Here is a 24,327-nt window from a genome sequence, read left to right on the forward strand (position 1 = left end):
TATTCCATTAGTCTATGTGCCTGTTTTTATGCCAGTACTATGTTTTGATTACTACAGCTTTGTAATATAGTTTGAAATCAGGAAGTGGGATATCTCCAGTTTTGTTCTTTCTCAGGATTGCTTTGGCTATTAGGGGTCTCTTATGGTTCCACATGAATTTTAGGATTTTTTTTCTATTTTTGTGGAAAATGCCAATGGAATTTTGATAGAGATTATACTGAATCTGGAGATGGCTTTGGGTAATATATTTTTTTTTCTTTTTTTTTTTTGGGGGTAATATTTTAATGTTAATTTTTCCAAGCCATGAACCTGGGCTATCTTCCGTTTATTTGTGCCTTCTCCAATTTCTTTCATCAAGGTCTTACAGTTTTTAGTGTACAGATCTTTCACCTTCTTGGTTAAATTTATTCCTTACTATTTTATTGTTTTTGATGCTACTGTAAATGGGATTGTTTTATTTCTTTTTTAGATAATCTCAATTAGTGTATAGATACGACAGATTTTGGTAGGTTGATTTTGTATCCTGCAACTTTACTGAATTCATTTATTAGTTCTAATAGTTTTCTGGTGGAGTCTTTAGGATTTTCTATATAAGGTTGACCCTTTAACAATGTGGAGGTTAATCTTTGTATAACTTATAGTCGGCTTTCTGTATCCACATTTCCTCCACATCCAGGGATTCAACCAACCACAGACTGTGTAGTATTGCAGTATTTACAGTTGAAAAATATCCACATATAAAGTGGACCTCTGTAATTCAAACCCATGTTGTTCAAAGGTCAACTGCATAAGAACACACCACCTGCAAATCAAGACAATGTTACTTCTTCCCTTCCAATTTGGATGCTTTTTATTTCTTTCTCTTGCCTGATTGCTCTGGCTAGGACTTCCAGCACTTTGATGAATAGGAGTGGTGAAAGTGAGCACCTTTGTCTTGTTCCTGATCTGAGAGGAAAGCTTTCAGTTTTCACCACTGGGTGAAAGGATTTTGAATTTTGTCGAATGTTTTTTGCATCTATTGAGATGATCATATGATTTTAATCTTTCATTCTGTTGATGTGGTGTAACACATTTATTGATTTTCAAATTCTGAACCAGGGATAAGTCCCTCTTCCTCATGGAATATGATCCCTTTAATGAGCTGCTGAATTTGGTTGTTGGTTTTTTTTTTTTTAATTAATTAATTTATGGCTGTGTTGGGTCTTCGTTTCTGTGCGAGGGCTTTCTCTAGTTGCGGCAAGCGGGGGCCACTCTTCATCACGGTGCGCGGGCCTCTCATTATCACGGTCTCTCTTGTTGCGGAGCACAGGCTCCAGACGCGCAGGCTCAGTAATTGTGGCTCACGGGCCTAGTTGCTCCACGGCATGTGGGATCTTCCCAGACCAGGACTCGAACCCGTGTCCCCTGCATTGGCAGGCAGATTCTCAACCACTGCGCCACCAGGGAAGCCCCGGTTTGTTGGTATTTTGTTGAGAATTTTTGTATCTATAATAATCAGGGACATGGACTCAGAGTTTTCTTGTTGTGTCTTTATCTAGCTTATGTATCAGGGCCTCATAGAAATAGTTTGGAAGTGTTCCCTCTGCTATTTTTTGAAAAGAGTTTGAAAAGGACTGGTATTAATTCTTCTTTAAATGTTTGTAGAATTCACCAGTGAAACCACCTAGTCCTGGGCTTTTCTTAGTTGTGAGCTTTTTGATTACTGATTCGATCTCCTTACTCATTGGTCTATTCAGATTTTCTGTTTCTTCATGATTCAGTCTGGTAGGTTGTATGTTTCTAGGAATTTATCCATTTCCTCTAAATTGTTCAATTTGTTGGTATACGCCTGTTCATAGTAGTCTCATAATCCTATGTATTTCTGTGGTATCAGTTGTAATATCTCTTTCATTTATAATTTTGAGTTCTCTCTCTTTTTTCCTTGGTTAGCCTAGCTAAGAGTTTGTCAATTTTGTTTATCTCTTCAAAACAGCCAACTTTTAACTTTGTTGATCTCTTCTATTGTTTTTCTATTTTCTATTTCACTTATTTCTGTTCTAATCTTTATTACTTCCTTCCTCTTGCCAACTTTAGGCTTAGTTTCTTCTTCTTTTTCTAGTTCCTTGAGGTTTAATTGTTAGGTTGAGATCTTCCTTTTTTCTTAATATAGGCATTTATAGCTATAAATTTTCCTTTTAGAACTGCTTTTGCTGCATCCCATAAATTTTGGTATGCTGTGTTTCCAGTTTAATTTGTTTCAAGATATTTTTTGATTTCCCTTTTGATTTCTTCTTTGATCCATCTGTTGTTCAGGAGTATGTTAATTGCCACATATTTGTGACTTTTCCAATTTTCGTCCTGTTAACTGATTCCTAGTTTCATACCACTGTGCTCAGAAAAGATACCTGATATAATTTCTATCTTCTTGAAGTTGCTGAGACTTGTTTTGTGGCCTAACATATAATCTATCCTGGAGAATGTTTCGTTTGTGCTTCTGAAAAATGTGTATTCTACTGTTGGTGGATGGAATGTTCTGTATGTCTGTTAGCTCCACAGGGTCTATAGTGTTGTTCAAATTCGTTGTTTCTTTATTGATTTTCTGCCTGGATAATCCATCCATTGTTGAGAGTGGGCTATTAAAGTCCCCTACTATTATTGTAATGCTGTTTATTTCTCATTTTAGTTTTATTAGTATTTGCATTATATATTTAGGTGCTCTGACATTGAGTGCATAAGTAGTACTTCTCTTTAAACAATAACTTGCACAAGGATTTCTAAAGTTCAGTTTCCTTAATTAACAAAAAGCTTTTTGACATTCATCACCCAACTAAAAGAGGGATAATCTGATGCTTGTTGAGCTCTCGATGGTACAATTTGTTATAACAAATATCCTGGGGTGAACTATTACCTTGAAGGAAAATTAACATAAACCTAATTTAAGCTAATTCAACCACCTCCTATTGCCCACAGAGGGAGTATTTAGTGACCAGTGACTATAGTTTACATTTACATTAAATTCTGTGAAGATCAGCTTGGTAGGATCCTCAAAAGACTTTATGTATAACAATCACAAAAAGATAATAAAACTTTTCTTCAACATTTACTATGTGTCAGGGAATGGTCTAAGCTCTAACATGTTATTAACTCATATAATCCCATGCCAATTTTTTGAAGTGGGCCTAGTATTATTCCTGTTTTACAAATGAAGAGACAGACACAGAGAAGTTAAGTGACTTGCCCATAGTCACAGAGCTAGTAAGAGGCAGGGTTGGGATTCAAGTTCAGAGGAGGCAAATTATACCAGGGACCCAAATCCCACCAACATAGACATGTTTTATTTTGTCTGTATAAAGTTTTAACCATTATACATAAAATTCCAACTTTCCAAACTCCCTTGAAAACTGGGAGGTCTAGCAACACTGGGCCTCCATCCCCATTAGGAAGTAGCAGAACAGCACCTTCCTAAGACAACATATGCTCTTCCTCAGGTCCCCACAGCCCATCTCTCCCTTTAATCTAATGGGTCACATTACCTGGCATCTGCAGAATTTGAACGTGTGACCCCTGCCTTACCCAAACATTCCAGAAAGGAGTCAACTACATACACCTACCACCTGAAACCCATGTACTTTTCTCTCAAAAACCAAGTTGGTTTTAAACTATACCCTGTGTCCCACATAATACCCACAGATGCTGGCTGCAGGTACTTACCTTCAGGGCAGCTGTCCCAGCATACTGTCTGCTAATGGAGTCACCGTTGTTGGCCCACATTATCTGATAAATTCGATTGCATTTCACCGGTAGTGGCTGCTCGGGGGGCATCACACCTAATTTTTTCAGCTAAAATTAATACATTGGTAGATTAACTGCATATAAGCCAGGACGCTATAGCATAAAATGTATACTGCAGAGAAAGGAAGCATATGCATATACAATTTAGGACCCTTAAATTTAAAAAAATGATGTTTTCAGACTTTTTCAAAATTAAGCACCACTTGAAAGATAGCTTTATGAATTGCTACATCTGAATAAATAGAATAAAAAATTTATACTGTTTTGCTGTAATTTTTAACATGTAGACTTATACTATTATATTTTGTCTTTCTTTTAAATTTGGCTATGAAGTGAAACTAACCATCAAAAAATCATATAGAAACAACAATAACATTAATAGTAGCAGAGCAGTAAGTGCCCAATAAATGTTAAGTCTGGTGCCACATTCTAAGAGCTTTTTTTTTTTTTTTAATAAATTTATTTTATTTTTGGCTGCATTAGGTCTTCGTTGCTACGCGTGGGCTTTCTCTATTTGTGGTGAGCAGGGGCTACTCTTCATTGCGGTGCGCGGGCTTCTCATTGCAGTGGCTTCTCTTATCGCAGAGCATGGGCTCTAGGCATGCGGGTTTCAGTACTTGTGGCACGTGGGCTCAGTAGTTGTGGCTTGTGGGCCCCAGAGCACAGGCTCAGTAGTTGTGGCGCATGGGCTTAGTTGCTCCACGGCATGTGGGATCTTCCCGGACCAGGGCTCGAACCCGTGTCCCCTGCATTGGCAGGCAGATTCTTAACCACTGCGCCACCAGGGAAGTCCGAGCTTTTTAAAATAAATTATCTCATTTACTCCTCATAACCACCCTATGCAATCAATACTCTTATTACCCCCATCTATAGATGAGGAGATAGAAGTTTGGAGAGGTTGAGTTCTTTGCATGGGGTCAACACCTTGTATGTGCTAGGGCCAGGGCTTGATCTCCATAGCCTGGCTGCTTCAATGCGACAGTAGAAGGCATCCCCAAAGGATAGTCACAAGGTTCTATCAGGAGAAAAGAACATGCTAGGAATGTCAACCTTGGGAATTCATTACCCAGGTGTTACAGGGCTGAAAGATCTAAAAGGGGACACTGAGGTAAGAGATATAATGACTCCAGGAAACAGCAGGGTTGGGGCACAAAGGGAAGAGGCTGGTTCTGTGGTGCCAGAGGAACCAAAGCCACAGAGAGGGTGCTGATGATGGGAATATAACACAGGTGAAGAAACTTGTCCCCTTGTCCTCCTCCAGCCTCCTGGTTTTCCTTTAATGCCCTCTATTGGCAGAGCCTGACATGGGACCAGCTAGTTAAGCAGAAAGGTGGTGTGCAGACCCCATGCCCCAAATACAGAAGCGAGTGTTTGGAGCTGAGAGAAAAAGGTAGACGACTACACAGTGCCACCCAGTACAATTTTAAATGCTGGGCCTCACATTTTTGAAATGAGTACTTAAGAAAACGCCACTTGATTCAACTGATTTCTAGGAAAGGCCGTACTTTCCAGGTTTTAAAGCAACAAGGATGTTTGCATGCTGTAAATGTTCTATGGAACAAAGATTCTAGTTACTGGTTTACATGTGAAAAAAAATTAAAAATGAACATTTACAATCCAGTGGACTCCAAATTACCTGCTGTTCCATGACCACTCGTGCAATGGCAGCTTGGACCACATTGGTGCGATCCAGGCAGTCCATGCAATTAACTCGAAAAATCCCTTCTTGTTTACATATTACTCCAGCTTGATCAACCCTTTTCAAAAACAGTATGGAATTACTTTACAATATGAAATACTTTAAATTTTTCAAAACCCACAATTCTTCACAGTATAATAATGACAACAGCAACATTGGTTATCAATTTGCTTAGAATATTATTAGGTGGCAGGCATTACTGAGACCTTTGTAGACGTTATTGTTAATTTACACAATAACTCGACAAGGAAGATATTATCTCCATTTTGGGGGAAAAAAACAGGTACAGGAAGAGTGACTTGCCTGAGTCACACAACGACTAGGCAGAGCTGACACAACCCCTAGTTATGCTTTTCTACACATTTAAAACCAGAAGGCACTTTAAAACACCATCCTGTTCCTCCTTTTTGACTTCAAGTAGAAATGCATCTAAATTAGCTTGAACAGACTAATTCACTCTATCACCCAGTGAGAAGTCATGCAGCATGCCTCACTCATCTAACTTCTCTAGCCACCTGTGGCCTTAAAATCTAATCAAATGTTCTCTCCTGTCCTTTAAGCCAACTTCTTCCTACATCTCCCCTGAAGAATCAACTTCCTTCTCTGATAATTTTTAAATGTCTCAAAACTGGGACCAAATACCTCTAAACCTTCCTTCCCATGTTAGGGACCAAGAAGAAATGTAGATCATGGAGCGTTAGAAGGAATTAAAGAATAGTCACAGAGCACTTCACTCCATTTTGCTGACCACCTGACACCTTTTTCCCTGTTCAAAGCTAACAATGCCTAATGACTCACACTCTTTTGAAAAGGAGAATAGGAATTGGGAAGCAAAACAAGAAAAACAAAAATCCTTTCTCAGCCTGCTATTATTTTAACACTTAGTGGTACTAGACAAATACATATGATTTCACAGACCAAGAGTCTGTCAAACTGATTTCTTACGAAATACCTACCAACACCACTTCATGTCAAGAATAATGTCATAAATGGCATCTGTTAGTGTTTGAACATTCTCAAACTTCATTCCTCGGCTAAAATACATGCCAAAAGGAAAAAAAAAAACTTTAATAATTTTTTTAAGCTTAAGATATGATATCTAAGGTTACTTGGAAAAATGAAAGAAAATTATTACTATAAACATGAGAATAACACTACTTTAAATAGGCAATTATATAAATATTTATAACTAATCTTCATTATGAAAGAAAATATGCTTAAGAATACACTGAAACATATCACAGCCATCAGAAGCTTCTTTCCCCACCAAAATTTTCAATACCTAGGTAAATGAACCCACATTAGAGTCAGGATTATGACAGAAGAAACTTGCTTTCAGAATACACACAAGTTAAAATTACCATCAAAATGATTGTTGTTTTTCTAGAGCAAACTCTAGTGGGGTTATCCCAAGGGAGAGCAGTATTACTAACAGTATAAAGATGAGCCAGCAGGATGAGTTTTAAGTAAAGGGAACACTATTACTCCTGCCAGGCTCAAACTCAAGCAGAAAGGAAAAGTTCCAGAAATTCTTTAACTGAAGGATAAAAGGAAAAAAGGAACTCTAAGTCTCCAAGTCATTTTGGAACAAAAGGACTGTAAATATTTCAGGAAGAATTAACTTATATTTTTAGGTAAAATAAAACCCATATGAAAATGGAACTAAGTAAACAAATGATAGTCCTTTCCTTTCTAACAATGAGGAGAACAAGATTTTCTTCCCAATAAAGAGAAGAAAAACTAAGGTCCCTGTGGCAGTGTCTACCACAAACATTGGAACTGATCAAAACTCATCTCAGGAAGCCATCTTACCAGTGCTCATGGAAGTCAAATGAAACGTAAGTGAGGTGTGAGTTGTTAAAGAGCAACACCTGTTTCAGGTAAGCATCGCCAATTATCTTCTCCCTTCCTGCCTGGTCTACCAAATTAATAATAACCTGTGAGAGTAAAGAAAAGGAAAAAATTTACTTTAATCAGACATTAGACTCATGATTTTTACTGAATTTATTTAGAATTATGTTTTAGAAATAATTTATAGCCAGGCTCAGAAATTAATCCACTCAAGCATCAATTTTTTCCCTATAAAATTAGATTTTCATTTGTTACATTTAGGTTTATGAGAATTTACATCAATGGCATGAACAGCTTTTTTACACATTATACATTTGCAATAACCTCTTAGAATATATAATGAAAACAAATTATAATAGTAGGTATTTAAAATCTCTAGAATAATTTTTAAAGAAATATACAAGACCTGCATACTGGACACTATGAAGCTTTGCTGAAACATGTAAAAGAAAACCTGAATAAATGGAGAGATACACCATGGTGCTAGATGGCAAGATTCAATATTGTAAAGATGTCAAGTCTCCCTAGGTTAATCTATATACTCAACAATCCCAATCAAAATTCAATCAGGATATTTTTAAAGACTTGGAAAGTTAATTCTAAAGTTTATCTAGAAGAGTGAATAATACAGGAAAATATATGAACACTAATAATAATAAAGGACTCATCCCGTTGGAGAGCAAAACATACTTTAAATGTATAGTGATTAAAACTGTGGTACGAGTGCAGAAGAATGAATGACTCAACAGAACAGGACAGATGGCCTAGAGACAGACGTATGTACACTGAGGAATCTAAGCTATGGTTACATCATTCTGAGAGAAATATGGACTATACTATATGTGGACTACGTATGGACTATACTATAGTGGTATACTACAAATGTTATTGGGATAACTGTCTGTTTACATGGGGGGGACTTAAGTTAGCCCTCTACACTTCATTATACACAAAATAAATTCTAGATGCATTAATGATCTAAATATTTTTTCTTCAAGTTATAAAAAAGCTAGACGAAATGTTGGGATGATTTTTCCCTAATTGAAGGATGGCACATGACCTTCTAAGCATAACAAAAACCAGAGAGTGTAAAGAAAAGATGGACAGATGTGACAACATAAAAATATAAAACCTCTGTGTACTAAATGACAGTATAAGCAAAGGTTAAAAAAAAATAAAGTGGGGTGGGGATGGTGGTGTGCTGAATTGGGCGATTGGGATTGTCATGTATAAAGTGATGTGTATAAAATTGATGACTGATTAAAAATAAATAAATAAAAAATAAAGGACTACCTAGGGGAATATACCTGCAACATAAAAACCATTAATATATAAAGAGTGCTATAAATTCAGTAAGGAAAAAAATGGGTAAAGGATACAGAGGATATTCACAAGAGAAGATAAACAAATAGCCAATAAACATGAGACTACAACTTTAAAGAAATGTAAATTTTAAAACAGAAAACCAGTTTTCACCTATAGACAGGCAAAAGCTGAACACTAAATACAGACAGCATTAGTGAGTATGTGGGGTAATGGGCACTGGCTCCCACTGTTGCCGAGAGTGTAAACTGCTGTGATCTTTTTGGAAGCAACTGAGTGGTAGGTATCAACCTAAAAGAAATGTAATGTTTGATCCAGCCATTTCACCTCTAGAACTTTATAAAGCACACAAGTGTTCCAAAATATATAAAGGATGTTTTCTGGAGAATTTTAGAATAGCAAAAACTATATCCTAAAGGTCCACCAATGGAGAAACGGTTAAATAATAGCCATGAGCTATTAAGTGGAAATAGTTGCAGAATAGTGTATATCCCATAGCTTATAGCCCTCTTTTGACTTAAATTTTGAATGTGTATATATGCATGTGTCAAGATGTTTTTTGCTGCAAATGACAAATTACTGACTCAAATCTCAGAACAGAAATCTGTTCTGAACCTCAGAAGTCGAGGTTGCACGGTTCCAGAACTGCTTCATTCAATGGTGACCAAAACCAGCTCTATCTTTTTGTTCTGCCATCCTCGGCATATTAGTCAATACTCAGGCTAATGACCTAGCCTTGACACAGCTGCAGCAGTACCAATCAAATCCAGACACAACCACCACAGAGGGACTGACTGTGGGTTCCTGTATCTCTTTTTTTTTAATTAATTAATTAATTAATTAATTAATTTATTTATTTATTTATTGTTTCTGGCTGCGCTGGGTTTTGTTGCTGCTTCGTTGCTTTTCTCTAGTTGCAGCGAGTGGGGGCTACTCTTCGTTGTGGTGCGCGGGCTTCTCATTGCAGTGGCCTCTCTTGTTGTGGAGCACGGGCTCTAGGCACGTGGGCTTCAGTAGTTGTGGCTCGTGGGCTCAGTAGTTGTGGCTCGAGGGCGCTAGAGCGCAGGCTCAGTAGTTGTGGCGAAGAGGCTTAGTTGCTCCGCGGCATGTGGGATCTTCCCGGGCCGGGGCTCGAACCCGTGTCCCCTACATTGGCAGGCAGATTCTTAACCACTGCGCCACCAGGGAAGCCCTGTATCTCTTTTTATTAGAGCAGGAAATCTTGCCCAGAGCCTACCAGCAGACTTCCCTTCACATCAGACCTCATTGGCCAAAGTGCCAAGAACATACACAGGCCCACGCCTATACCAATCACAGGCAAGAGCAACAGTAGTGACGCCATGACTGAGTCAGACCGACCGAAGGCCCACCTCCCAGAGAGCAATTACCCAGAGGATGAGGGTGGATAAAAGAACACTCTCGGGGTACTGTTAGAAAGGAACAAGTGTCTGCTCAATACACACGCCTATAAAGTTGATGTGTATGATGTGTACGAACAGGTTGTGAAAGTCAACAGGGAGCAGGAATGAGGGTGGCGAGGAGGTTATTTCTTCTACTTCCTTTACATACCTCAGTATTACTTCAATTTTTACAGTGATTATGTGTTACATTTAAATTATGGTTTATTCTCTTCAATGCTACTTATAATTACACATATTGCGAATACATGAAATTTATTCACATTGTAAAAAAATTCAAACGTGGATAAAGGTCACATCCTTCCTGACCACAACCTAAGTCCACAGCCTTCCCTGAAGGTAACTCCCACTACAAGTTTGATGTGTACCCTTTCAGGCCACCTAAGTGCGTTCCTATATAAATGTGCATGCCATATGTAGGTGAGAACACACATTATATGGAAGAGAATTACATATGACACAGTTTTGTTTTGTGGGATTTTTTAAATGGTAACATGCCATATGCTGTTACGCAGTTTTTCTCACTCCACTATACGAGTTTAAGATCTTTTCACATTAGTACACACAGATGTACCTCATCATTTTTAAGCATTTGTACTCAGCACTTTAGATATGCTGTACTTTATTTACCCATTGACCTCCTGATGAACAATTAGGGTTTTTTTATGCTGCAATAAAGGAGGCTTATACATGCCTCCTTGACTGAACACATGTTTCTCTCAGGGAGATTTAAATTTTTTTGTGTTGTATTAGAGTTCCAGTTGCTCCACATCCTTGACAAAACTTGTACTTCCCACCATTTTTATTTTAGTCATTCTGGTTTTGTGAATGGTGGTTTTAGTTTGCATTTCCCTGATGATTAACGACGTGGAGCACCTTTTCATGTTTATCGGCCTTTGGACATCCTTTTTCATGAAGAATCTGCTCAAGTCTTTTGTCCAATTTTCTTTTGGGCTGTACACCTTTTTTATGGATTTATAGGAGTTTTTAATGTACTCTAGATAAAAGTCCTTTGTCATATATATGTCTTCTCCCGCTTTGTGAATTGCCTTTCCATTCTCTTAATGGTGCCTTTTAATAATCAGAAGTTTTTTTATTTTAGTGAAGACAAATTTATCAATTTTTTCATTATGGTTGGTGCTTAAGTCTTATTAAATTTTAATAAATAATATGTATAATGTATAGTAGTATTTTAATATTCAAAATATTTGATAATTCAATAAAGTTTCAGTAAATAATAAAGTTTTAATAAAAATTAAACATTTAGTAAAGTCATTTTTTTTTTCATTATGGTTAGTGCTTTTAAAGCCCTGTTTAAGACCCAAGGTCAAAAGATGTTCTATATTTTCCTTTAAAAGGCTTATTGTTTAACCTTTCACATTTAGATCCACATCCATCTGGAACTGATTTCTGTATATGGTATGTAGGATAGATATCAAAAGACAAATTACTGGATTAACAGTATAAGCATATTTTATTTTGATTGATAATACCATTCAAAATGGCTATAGCAACTTATGCTCCTCCCAGCAATGTGTGAGCGTTCTCATTTCCCCAGTTACCTGCCTTTATCTCTTACTACAAACTTTATATTTTTTTTCAATATGAGGGTTTGCTTTTTATTTCCCTGCTGGGACTTCCTTTGAGATTGCACAAAATTTATATATAAACAACTGAAATCTATTCAATATTGAGTCTTTCCTTCCAGGAACATGATATTTTCTCTCCGTTTATTCAAGTCTTCTTTTACGTTCTTCAGTAACCCTCCCCTCCCAACACCCTTGCCCCCATATACATGCTATCTTTTTTGTATGTTCAGTAGATTTCAGGTTATTTCTTCCTATTTTTGTTGCTGTTAGAAAAATGCATCCCATGGTATTACACCTTCAGACTGGTCATTGCTAATGGATAAGAGAGTTACTGATTAGTCTATATTAATCTGTATGAAATCTGGTCATCTTATTGAACTTGTATTTCACCTAACAGTTCTCAATTGATTTTGGTTTATATGTTCACATACCTACATATGAGTGTATGAATAAATAAGAAAGGTGGGCCGAGAAAAAAGATATTGAAGGATACATACCAAATTGTTATCTCAAAGAGATGGACCTATAGGTGGTACTGAGAGATGCCTCTCCTATCCTACTCTAGATAACTTCTCAGATTGTAGTAATTGACAGTAGATTAATCTCATCTAAAAACAGTCTAAAGTAGCTGACTCAATGATAATTCTTAAAGAATAGTAAGAACACTCTTAGCTATGTGTTCTTTAACTTCACGAGAAATGCCATTTTGCTTAATTATGAATCGTATATTATTTTCATGAAATTTAAAGAAACAGATGCATAACCATTTCTAAAAATATGAAGGAACACTTATTACTACAGATCAAATCCCACCTGTTTTTTGTAAATTTTCAGTTGTTCTTCAAAATGGGCACAGAAATAGGCGACAGTGTCCTTTTCACCTACAAAGAAGTGATACAAAATCTTTTTTTTCCTTCCCATGTGTAACACAGAAATTAGCGTCTATTCCACCTTTACGCTTACTTTTACATAATTTATTGACAGCCCAAATGTAACTGAGATTGTCTAAAACCAATATTTTAAAATGAAATGCTAAGCGGAAGATCTGATTTTTTCCCCCCCAATTAGACTAAACTGAAATACTGAAGGTGGCAACTATGAAACCATGATGTTTATTATTTATATAACCAGCCAACTTGTCAGAAAAGGTTTCATGTAGTTTATAATAAATTAATAAAAACCCCTTTAAAACAAGGATGTTAAAAACTGAAGTTTTACTGAATTCTCACAAATATAAATTGTTTTGAGAGAAAAATATTCTGTAAACAATTTTAAAAATCAGCCTCTTTCAGTAATCTAATTAGATTGACATGACTGAGCTATTCCAGTGCTAAAGTTAAAATACTGGAAGAAATTAAATCCTTAATATTTAAAACAACAACAAACCTTTCACAGCAAAACATGTGAGTAAAGACATCCTATCTATTCCTTGTAGATGCTGTCTTATTTAAGATATTTCCTGCTTCTATAAATATTGGCCATATTTACACTTTTCCAAAATTAATCATGTAATAAAGTATTCTTTAAAGAAACAACAAATTAAAATCTGTGAATTAAGCTCTGTTTTGCTCTATTTTGGAATCTTTTTATTGTTAATTACTTAAATCGTCAACAACCATTATTACTTTTGTGATTATTATATCACTATTAAATTTTACCATATGAGTTATTATTTTAAATGAAGTATCTGGCAAAACAAATCCAAACCTATGAAGTATCTAATATTTTAAAAAACTCCCTCTGAAATCATCGTCTGCAAACCAAATAACTGACAGGCTTACTTCTGTCCAGCCGAGGTCTTGGATTATATCGATACCCAACCTGGCTCCAAAACACAGGCACAGAGCCTCGTGTTTGAATAAATGACAAGGTATGATTATGCACATGAATTAACTGCTCAGTCTCCACATAATTTGCAACGTTTCCATTTTTATCCACTCCTCTTCGTTTATAACGCATTCCTAAAAGAAAATCAAAACAAAACAGCAACACTGAAAAAAAAATTAGTCTCACTAGATATGCTTCTTAACCAAATCTGTGTCTTTCAGGACAGCCTTGGGGATCTAATGTGCAACTGCCAGGCAGAACAGTATCAACTTACCCCAGATCATGCCTTTATTCATCGCTTTTTAAAAGTTGAAGCTGAGATAGTTCCTGTGAACTGAAAGAGGAGGTTTTTCCCAAAGGTGCGAGCACCCGGGAAGGATTTATTACTGTGATACAGGCTGTCAGTAGGAACAATGGTATCTAGAAGCATATCCCAAGTGACTTTCTGCTCTTTTCCACATATATACCTCCTTTTCTTTTACCTTTTGTTAACTCTCTCCCATTCACTTCTCTCCAAAAAATTGGTCCCCAATTATATCACACTATTGAGAGTCACTGAGCACTTTGAAGCCAACTGTGTTTCCAAATCCATTATTGTCATTAGCATTTCAATACATCTGCAGATGTTCCATTCTCGCCTGGATTTAATTTGTACACTATTACAGCCCTCCACTCACCTGCTCTGTGTCTACTTCGGCGTGAAATGAGAGCCACTAGAAAGCGTGGGTGAATGTCATCTACACAGGTGGACTCCTGAGGGGGGGTCTCCGGGCTGCTTTTCTCATCGTCAGATGACTCATTATAATTAACCACAAGTTCTTCAATCTGCACAAAACCTTGAATAATGGGGATAATCCAAAAATCCACATCCGGTGTCTGAAAATAATATGAACATCATGTTGCCCCTATTCTGTACAGCACCGCTACTTTCTTAAACCCAAGCAGTAGTTAGCACATACTTGTTGTTAGTTTATTAGAAGCAGAAACCTTCCATCCTTTAACTATATTTTCTGCTTTTTGGAGAACACTAAGGAATGGAGGGAGGGAGGGGGGCGGAGGTGAGAGCCTTTCCTTTTGTTTATGGTGGTCATTCAAGAAGAGCTGCCTGAAAGGGACCATAGCTGCAGGGTACAAATTCAAGCTCCACCACTTACTTCCTCACTCAGGTGAATCACTTGACCTTGCCATGCCTCGGCATTCTGCTTTGTGAAATAAGAAAAACGACAACCTCATAAGGTTGTTGTGAAGATTAAATGAGTAAAATCTAAAAAGTGTTTGGCACAGTGCCTGTCTACTGCTGGTATAGAAGAAAATAAAGCTTAAAGGTTGATTTTCAACTCCCAATTGTATTAAGCCTTTAATTAAATACAACCAACTCTGATCACTTTATTATGAAACACAGAGGTCTATTCTACTTTCTAGTTTAGAAAAAGTCTTGCTCTGCCAAGCTAAAATCCAAGTAGTCAATGAACCAAAAAAAGAATCCTTTCCATAAATATCTTATTTTAAAAAGTCATCCAATGTAATTAGGAGAGTATTAATTAAAGTTAGAGATTTCCTCTTAGTCTTTCAGACTAAGAATACTCAGATTTCTCAACCGACTGTATGCAGGGACAGTAAAGGATGAAAAGTGCTCCAGAGAAGTTGTTCTTAGTCCCTCTTTCCCTCCTATCTCCGTATCTGTATCTAGCCTTAACCTCAGCATCAACTTCAAATCCACCCCTTCTTTCACAACCACATACTCCAGGTCCTATCTCACAGTTTTGTTTTATGGAGCCTGCAGATAGGATCTTAGGAAGGTGGTTAGAGTTGAAAATAGTGAAGCAAAGGATCTATCTGCATTCATTACTTTTATCACCATTCTCATTATTTATATTTTTGTTTTAGCAATAAATACAAAACTCTCAACAGGAACAGAGATAGGTATGCTACCAAATGCCACCTTTATTGTAAGTCATCAGTTTTAAATGGTAATGCTACGTGTCTGACAAAAACTCTGCAAAACACATTAGAGCTCAATATGTCAGCAAACAGGACAAATACTCATTACAGACACCCTTATTTTTCTCCCCCTATCATTAAGTTTTGGTGGTCATGGTTTGATCAGCATCATAAAGAGAGGCAAGAACATTTTAGAGAGGTGAGCCATGATAGATACCTAGTTTTAGACATCACCAGATAAATAGGTCAAAATCATTTATACTAACCACCACCAATAGGGAGAAACAGAAAGAAAAAAGGTTTGAACTTTCTGAAAGGTTAAGAAAAAGATAATCTGTGACCCTATTCAACTTTTTGCTCAATTTGTGTCCAAAACAGTAACTGGCACATGGCAGGCTTTCCATAAATATTGGTTGGTTGACCGAATAAATGAATTGTCTTTGGACAGTCATAATTCTCCGATATACATGACAGAGTAAAGGAAGAAGGTAATCATTAAACCTGAAGGAACCTCATGCAATAATCTCATCATATCCTCTGTCTTCCCTGATTCGAATACTTGTAGTACTGGAACGTTCTTAGAGATTTGTCTACTCCTATTTCCATATGAGGAAACAGGAACATTAAATGACTGGTATCACTAAAGGAAAACTGGGCTTCAACACTTCCAATGGGTACAAACAAAATATCTTTTACAGGAACTCTATGGATATTAGTTCCACAGCCTTAAATTATGACTGTTCTATGGAAACCTGCTAAAAAGATAAGCCTGTGGCTATATAGTCGAATTATGAACTGCCTTCAAATAGTGCCCTGGTTTTCCCTAGCTAAATGATTCTCATTCTATAGGGGAAAACATTACGTGAGATTTAAAATTTTTATTTTAGTATAACTTAAAAATATTTGCCTAACAACTATAAACTACCTTAGAATATTTCAGAAACAACTACTCACACCAATCTCAGTAAGGTCTTGTATCATGTATTTATTCCAGAAAAATCGGTCATCGACCTGGAAAAGGTAGAAAACAAACAGTTCAGAAACATGTTGTTTCAGTTCTCCTATAGAAGCCAAACGGGTCCATAAATTGTTCTGGTGGCAAACCCTGCTCTGAGCTGTGAGAGGTACCTTTTGCCAGAGGGGACAGGGCTCCCTCTCCCCAGCACTCTGCCTCTGCACTGAATTGGTCAGGTCATAGGTCAAGCTATAGTAAAAGGATTCTGAGTCCATGAACATCTTCAGCAACTCCTCAAGTAATCTTCTCTCCAACTTCTCCTTTTCTTTACTTTCCTTAACCTGTAAGAAATTAATCTACTATTACTGCAGGAATTAAATGTAAAGCATTGTGTGGATACCACACAATTCCCTAGGAGAAAAGTAAAAAATAATCCCAAGGATATGCAGAGATGGTGCTTTAATATGACAAGTAGTTTGAAAGTAAGTTTATTAGCAGGAAAGTCACCCCTCAATTTAAAACTAATCAAAGATGAATTCCAAGCCCATATCAATTAAACTCTTACTTTCTTTTTATTAGGAGCAGACACATTGGATTTAATATGCGTAAAGGTCTTCAGTAGAAACTTTGAGTCATCAGGAGATGGTATAATCTTCTCTGGTTTGTTAATTCCAAAATGATGCTTCTTACAGAGCTAAATAATTAGGAGGAGAAAGAGAATTCATTATTACTAATATCTGCTTGCTTAATGTTCAAGTGTGAGTGCAGAAGTGTCACTACTCCTCAAGCATTGTGGTTAAAACCTCAAGAGCAGGTAAAATGACCCAGTAGACAGCTGATACTAGAAAACACAGCTGTGGTTTCAAGAATTAGAAAGCTACAATAGAGGATAAGCAAAGAATACAGGGCAGGATATACTTAGGATTTAGGGGTAGAAAATTCAGGTTAGGATCATAGTAAGTTCTTACCTAATATAACTGAAGAATAAAATGCTCTGGTTGGGATTCATTAACGCTTTAAAAATTGGCATCAAAGATTAAAAATAGTGCAAAATACACATATGCTATGCTCTAGTCACATTTCTTTAGAGCAATATGTGCTAAATATTCATGCTACTTAATTGAGTGTTTTGGGGGAGAAGTTGCCAAGAGTCTGCTCTATTGGGAATCTTAAAAGCTGGACATTTCAACCACTCTCTCTCCTCCTATCCTCACACACACTAATGAAATCAGCATAAAAACACACTCTTTGGGGCCAGAGATTAAGTTTGAAGCAGAAAGTAGGGGCTGCAGGAAATGTGCAGTCCAACCAACAAAGGTGATGAAGAGGATGGGAAGGTGTTAAGACAAGAGAAGGGCACAGAGGTTCTACAGAGGACTACCTGGTTAAAGGCAAGCGTTTTACATATAATTTCATGTGGCTCAACACACAAAGCAAATATTCTGAAAGGGACACAAGGATTCTATTAACCATATGCAGACTAATTCCATTTTTTCAATACACTGGTTTTATTGCTATGCTAAGTGGTAGACTCCTGTTAAGAGCTAACAGTTACTAAATGGTTATCATTAGTAGCGTCTTACTTACAAAATAACTATTACTCGATTATAAACAGGATAAAAAACTTAACGAGGAGAAAAAACTAGTTCAAGATTGTGGGGTTTTTAAAAATATTTATTTATTTATTTATTTTTTGGCTGCATCGGGGTCTTAGTTGCGGCACACAGTATCTTTTTTATTACGGTGCTCGGGCTCCAGAGAGCACAGGCTCATTACTTGTGGCAGGCGTGTGGACTGCAGAGCAAGTGGGTTCGGTAGTTGTGGCGTGAGGGCTCTCTAGTTGTGGCGCCCGGGCTCAGTTGCCCCGCGGCATGTGGGATCTTAGTTCCCCGACCAGGGATCAAACTGGCATCCTCTGCATTGCAAGACGGATTCTTAACCACTGGACCACCAGGGAAGTCCCCTGGTTTGAGTTTTGATTATAAATTTTTTTTTAAAAGTTAGGGGGCTGGGGCTTCCCTGGTGGCACAGTGGTTGAGAATCTGCCTGCCAATGCAGGGGACACGGGTTCGAGCCCTGGTCTGGGAGGATCCCACATGCCGCGGAGCAACTAGGCCCGTGAGCCACAATTACTGAGCCTGCGCGTCTGGAGCCTGTGCTCCGCAACAAGACAGGCCGCGATAATGAGAGGCGCGCGCACCACGATTAAGAGTGGCCCCCACTTGCCGCAACTAGAGAAAGCCCTCGCACAGAAACGAAGACCCACCACAGCCATAAAATAAATAAATAAATAAATAAAATATTAAAAAAAAAAAAAAAAGTTAGGGGGCTGGACTTCCCTGGTGGCACAGTGGTTGGGAATCCTCCTGCCAATGCAGGGGACACGGGTTCGAGCCCTGGTCCCGGAGGATCCCACGTGCTGCGGAGCAACTGTACCACAACTACTGAGCCTGCATGCCACAACTACTGAAGCCCATACACCTAGAGCCCATGCTCTGCAACAAGAGAAGCCACCGCAATGAGAAGCCCGTGCACTGCAATGAAGACCCAATGCAGCCAAAAATAAACAAGTAAGTTAATTAATTTTAAAAAAAAAGGAAGGGGGCTGTTCCTGTTTTATCAAATTGGAAGTGGAGACTGATAACTGAACGAAGAATTCAGATGTACTGCAATCTTATGGGTTTTATGTCTTTTCAAAGCTATGGCTACCAAACACTCTATTCACATGGGTTTCACAACGTGATTACAACTTTACACTCCTCCTGGCCTACCAGTGAAGACAAGGGAACCAAAGGTGAAGTAAAAAAAATCTACAGTCATCCTGCCAAAACCAACTTAATTTCCCTTCAAGTAAGCAAAACTAACCAGATCTTGAGATAATGGGGAAGGAGAGAGAATCAAGCATATGGACGTTGCTCCAGCAATTCTCTCCTCTCCCCTCTTTCTGCCTGAAACACACTGATATTTCTCTCCTCTAACACTCCTCCTGTGCCAGCTAGGGTCCTACTTGTTTGTACTCGTCACTGCCTCCAATCCCTCTCCTCCCATTCTCTCCCCAGCCCACTCCAACTTGGCTTTGGGCCCCACCACTCCACCTAAACCTTATCTTCAGTGTGACCAGTGGTCTCTACTTGGCTAAACGCAGTGGTGGATTCCTGATCCTTATCTTAACCGCTCAGTAGCATTTGACACAGTTCCTCTCTCCCTCATCTTCTCTGATACACTGTCTTACTTGGCTTCCAGTGGTCGCTCTTTTCCTCTTTTACTGGTTCCTTCCTGACCATTTGACTTCTTAATGTCTTGGCACCTCAAGGTTCAGTCCTTGACCCCCTTCTCTATCTGCATTCACTCCCTCAGCGATTTCATCCAGTCTCATGGCTTTAAATACCATCTACATGCCAACCCTTCCCTCCCAGCGGTACATTTCCAGGCCCGCTCTTTCCCAAAATTCTAGAATCACAAATCCCAATGTTTCCACTTGGATTTCCATCAGGTACCTCACACTCAACATGTTCAAAACTAGACCCTCATCTTCTCTCCTCTGCCTTCATCTCCTGTGGCTCTCCTCCCCTTGCTTACTCCACTCCACCCATATCAGCCTCCTTGCTGTTCCTCAACAAGCCAGGACTACTTCCACCTCAGGGCCTGTGTTCTGGCTATTCTCTCGGCCCAGACATCCTCTCCCCAGATATCTTACCATAATCTCCACTCCTGGGTACTCCACCCACCACCCTTACTGCACTCAAGTTTTATTTCCCATAGTGTTCACTACTTTCCAACATATGACATAATTATGTTGATGTTTACTGTCTGCCCCACCCCCACCATAATGTAAGTTCCATAATAGCAGAGATCTTTGTTTTACTGACTGATATATCTCCAGGGCCTTAGCAGTACCTGGTACAGGAGGTCTCAAAAAACCTTTGTTAAATGAATGGATGGGCTCTGATGCTACAAATGTAAGTGGTAACCTCCAGATTCACACATGGGGCATAAAAGTAGTCCTAGAAAACCATCACTTCCTTTCTTCCATGAATACACCTCATACCCCTCCAGCCTTGGTTAGTACAGAATTATTGGGGCAGCAAAGGAGCTCTCCTGTTAGTCCCCTGCTGCTGTTGCTGCTGTTGCTGCTGCTTGCGGCACTGAGCAATTGCTGGCTAGTGATTTTTATGCAGTGTTAGTAATCATCTAGTCATATTAATAACACCTTCTTTAAAAAATCTGAAAACATGCCTTAAACCTAGTTATAGATTGTTGCAATTTTAATATTCAAACAGGATATTATGCCTCTGTCAGACACAGTTATTCCTTAAGAGCATTCAAGCCAGCAAGACTTTCCCCCAGGAATATATCAAAGATGATTCGGAATATCTAGCTATTCTAAAGTAATCTTGCAGCAGCACACCGAGTCTGCACCCGCTCTCCTCACTCTCAGAAGGACGGGAGTTGTTTTTCTCTGCAAGGCTAGTTTCCCGCTGTGTCTCCTCTAGGCTCAGGACCTTGCCCCGTCATTCGCCCCCTCTCTCCTCTATTCCAACCTCTCTCTCTAATAGCCCCTTTCTTACCACCTTTTAACATTGTTCAAGTTTACCAGAATCTTTTAAAATCCATCCCTCAACTCTGAAATCTCCGTGAGTGAGCAGGGCACAGTGTCACAGTCACCGGAACTGCGAGGACTACAGTCTGACTGGGGTAGGTCAAAGAGTGAGGGCCAGTGAAACCGCTCAGGCAGAGTGAAACAAGGACCCCCTCGCTCTGAAAAGGACAAACCTTATGCCTGTCTAAGAATGCGGCATTAATGATCACTCTCTGCCATCTCGTCACCTGGCCCCTATGACACCCGTCTCTCTGGGCTCTTCCCCCACCTCCAACTGTTCCTTCTCTGTCTTCTTTGTTGGCATCTCTATCTCTAAAGATAATGGTGGCTCCCAATGTTCCACCCTTAGTTCTCTTCCCATTCTTCATGCTCTGCCAAGAAAATTTCATCCTCTTTCCTCATTTTTAACTACCATTATGTTTAACTCTACGTTTCTAACTCTACTCTTTTGCTCTGAGCTCGTGACCCCAAAATACATCTCCCCGCTAATGAGACACTGGTCTCTCAAATTCAGCATCTCCAAACCTGACCAACGTCTGTTTGGCAAATCTTCTTCCTTCTCTGGTATGCCGTATCTCAGGCAATGACTACATCACCCACTGAGGCAATGACGACATCACCCACTGGATTAGTTAAGCAAGAAACCTTGGAGTCATCTTCCATTATTCTACCTGCTAAAGTCTCTCCTATCAACCCCAACTACTTCATGCTGATTGTCATTGTGTTAATTCAGATCCTTATCTTTTGCCAAGACCAGTGTTTCTCAACGGAGGTGCTACTGGCTTAAGAGGCAAGAGAATTCTTTTCGGCACAATTATCCTACTTAGAACAGATAACCTAATAGCCTCCTTTCATGAACTGGGGCGGGGGGCGGGGGGGGGGTCCCACTCCAGCACCAGGCTTAAAGTACTGAACATGGCTCCAGACCCCCATCTCCAATATAGCCCTTTTAGTTCCCTTTAATGTGTAGGGACCAAATCTCCATCCACCACTGCCTGCTTATGGATGCAGAAACTAGAAGGCCTCTGTCTGATCCACTATTCCATTTATGGTCCATGAAGATAAGATGCAGTTTCCCTCTAGGCCTGGCAATGTCTTGTTTTTCTTTTCTTTTCTCTCTTTTTTAAAAATCTATCCTCTTCCTGGGCTTGGAACAGAGTTGATATAGGCCCAATATCCCTTAACTCCAAAATCCAAAAAACTCTGAAACCTGAAAGTTTTTTAAAAGTTTGTTACAAGCTCATCTCATGACAAAATAATCCCTGAACTGATATGAGGCAATTTATAGTCATCATTTACCTTCCTTAGAATGAATATTCATATGATTCTTTAAGAAGTATGAATGTGTAAACTGGTAGGGTAATGTCCCAGACTCACTGCACATATATCAAGTACATGGAATAACCTTATAGAAAGCCCCAAAAACCTGAACTCTAAAACAAATACAGCCCCAAAGATTTCAGATAAGGATTGTGATCTGTATTACAAAGCACAAAGTTACCACACCATCTTATCCAGAAGTCTGTCTCTGTCTCTTAAAACTGAGTTTTCTAAATAGAAATTTAAAGTACTTTAAACATAAACATTTTCAATGAATATTTAAAAATCTTCCATATATAAAGTTAACTTTAGAAAAGACAGTATAGACCACTATCTTTTAAAATAGGTTAAATTCAGGCCTACCAAGAAACAGGAATACAGAAAACTACTTCTTGGGATCCCTTCCAGTCTTAAGATGCTTTGTTTAGAGAGAGCTCTAGGGATTACAACACATAGCGTGGACAGTGGGATCACCTTCCCTTTTCCAGAGGCCCAGCCAGTTCTGTGTAATATGTGCTTAGGCACTTCTCACAACATCGATACACACCATCTCAAAAAGAAAAGCACCACTGCAATTGCCACAGTGCTCCCCTAGTTTTTCTACTACTCTAGCAACTTACATTTCACAACCAAGATTAAGGGCTGATGTTGTTGCTGCTGTATAGGAAAAGGAAAATAAATGATTTTACTTTAAAGGTTGGCAGCTATCTATGTCCATCTGGAGCTAAAATTTTAAACAGATGTCTAATGGGAACCCAAATATGGAAAATGATACAGTTATCTATTAAGGCAATGAGATACAGCAAATAAGATATGCAGATATGGAACATAAGCCTATAAAACTTTAAAGGATGTTTTTTCAAAAGAAAGAACATCTATGTTCTCATTTATTTGAAACCCACAGATTCTTCATACCCTTGTATAGATCTTTTTTTTTTTTTTTTTTGGCATGCTGCACGGCATGCGGGATCTTAGTTCCCCGACCAGGGATCAAACCCGCACCCACTGCAATGGAAGTGCAGAGCCTTAACCACTGGACCGCCAGGGAAGTCCCTAGATCTTTTTATTTTTTTTCTCTTTAATGGCACATTGCTTTGAAAAACAGTCTGGCAGGTCCTCAAGAGGTTAGACACAGTTACTATATGACCCAGCAATTCCATTCCTAGGTATGGAATTTCTCTTTCTCCCAAGAGAAACGAAAACAAGTGTCCACCCAAAAACTTGTACACAATGTTCACAGCAGTATTACTCATAACAGCCCCAAAGTGAAAACAACCCAAATGTCCATCAACTGATGAATGGATAAATAAAATGTGGTATACAATGGAATAAAAAGGAATTAAGTGTTGACACATGCTACAACAAGCATGAACCTTGAAAACATGGTGCTAAATAAAAGAAGCCAGTCACAAAAGGCCACATATTTTATGATTCCATTTATCAGAAATATTCAGAATAGGCAAATTCACAGAGAAAGAAAGTAGATTAATTGTTGCCTAGGATTTGCCTGGGGTTTGGGGGGAAATGAGTGACTACTAATGAGTGCAGGGTTATTTTTAGAACGATGAAAATGTTCTAACATTAATTGTGGTGACAGTTACAAAACTGTGAATATACTAAAAAACCACTGAAATTATGTGCTTTAAATGAGTAAACTGTATACTATGAAAATTATTTTAAAAACTGGCAAACAAGCCATATAACTAAAGCAAAAAGTCAACTGGGGGGCAGGGGGGACCTTCAAGATGGTGGAGGAGTAAGACGTGGAGATCACCTTCCTCCCCACAAATACATCAGAAATACAACTACATGTGGAACAACTCCTATAGAACACCTACTGAATGCTGGCAGAAGACCTCAGACTTCCCAAAAGAGCCGTGTGGCTGACAGGGTCTTGGTGCTCCGGCCGGGTGTCAGGCCTCTGACTCTGAGGTGGGAGAGCTGAGTTCAGGACATTGGTCCACCAGAGACCTCCCGGCTCCATGTAATATCAAACGGTGAAAGCTCTCCCTGAGATCTCCATCTCAATGCTA

At 38.6% G+C, this 24,327-nt stretch overlaps 1 protein-coding gene across 7 annotated transcripts in view; it reads right to left on the reverse strand.

Annotated features, from left to right (window-relative positions):
• INPP5F (inositol polyphosphate-5-phosphatase F) overlaps positions 1–24,327 on the reverse strand; it is a 93,381-nt gene that overhangs the window by 16,995 nt on the left and 52,059 nt on the right. For 3 of the 7 annotated variants that reach the window (XM_061192704.1, XM_061192705.1, XM_061192711.1), the window contains 10 exons: positions 16,940–17,068; positions 16,548–16,715; positions 16,374–16,430; positions 14,156–14,354; positions 13,433–13,612; positions 12,465–12,532; positions 7,283–7,407; positions 6,427–6,504; positions 5,408–5,528; positions 3,691–3,819 (listed from right to left, as the gene is read on the reverse strand). In XM_061192704.1, coding sequence (XP_061048687.1) covers positions 3,691–3,819; positions 5,408–5,528; positions 6,427–6,504; positions 7,283–7,407; positions 12,465–12,532; positions 13,433–13,612; positions 14,156–14,354; positions 16,374–16,430; positions 16,548–16,715; positions 16,940–17,068 — 1,254 coding nt within the window. Of the gene's footprint in view, positions 1–3,690; positions 3,820–5,407; positions 5,529–6,426; positions 6,505–7,282; positions 7,408–12,464; positions 12,533–13,432; positions 13,613–14,155; positions 14,355–16,373; positions 16,431–16,547; positions 16,716–16,939; positions 17,069–24,327 lie in introns of those variants that run through there. The other 4 variants (XM_061192698.1, XM_061192714.1, XM_061192702.1 and 1 more) reach the window with 4 other exon arrangements.

The sequence above is a fragment of the Eubalaena glacialis genome, chromosome 1, assembly GCF_028564815.1.
Source record: "Eubalaena glacialis isolate mEubGla1 chromosome 1, mEubGla1.1.hap2.+ XY, whole genome shotgun sequence".
NCBI classification, from domain to species: Eukaryota; Metazoa; Chordata; class Mammalia; order Artiodactyla; family Balaenidae; genus Eubalaena; species Eubalaena glacialis.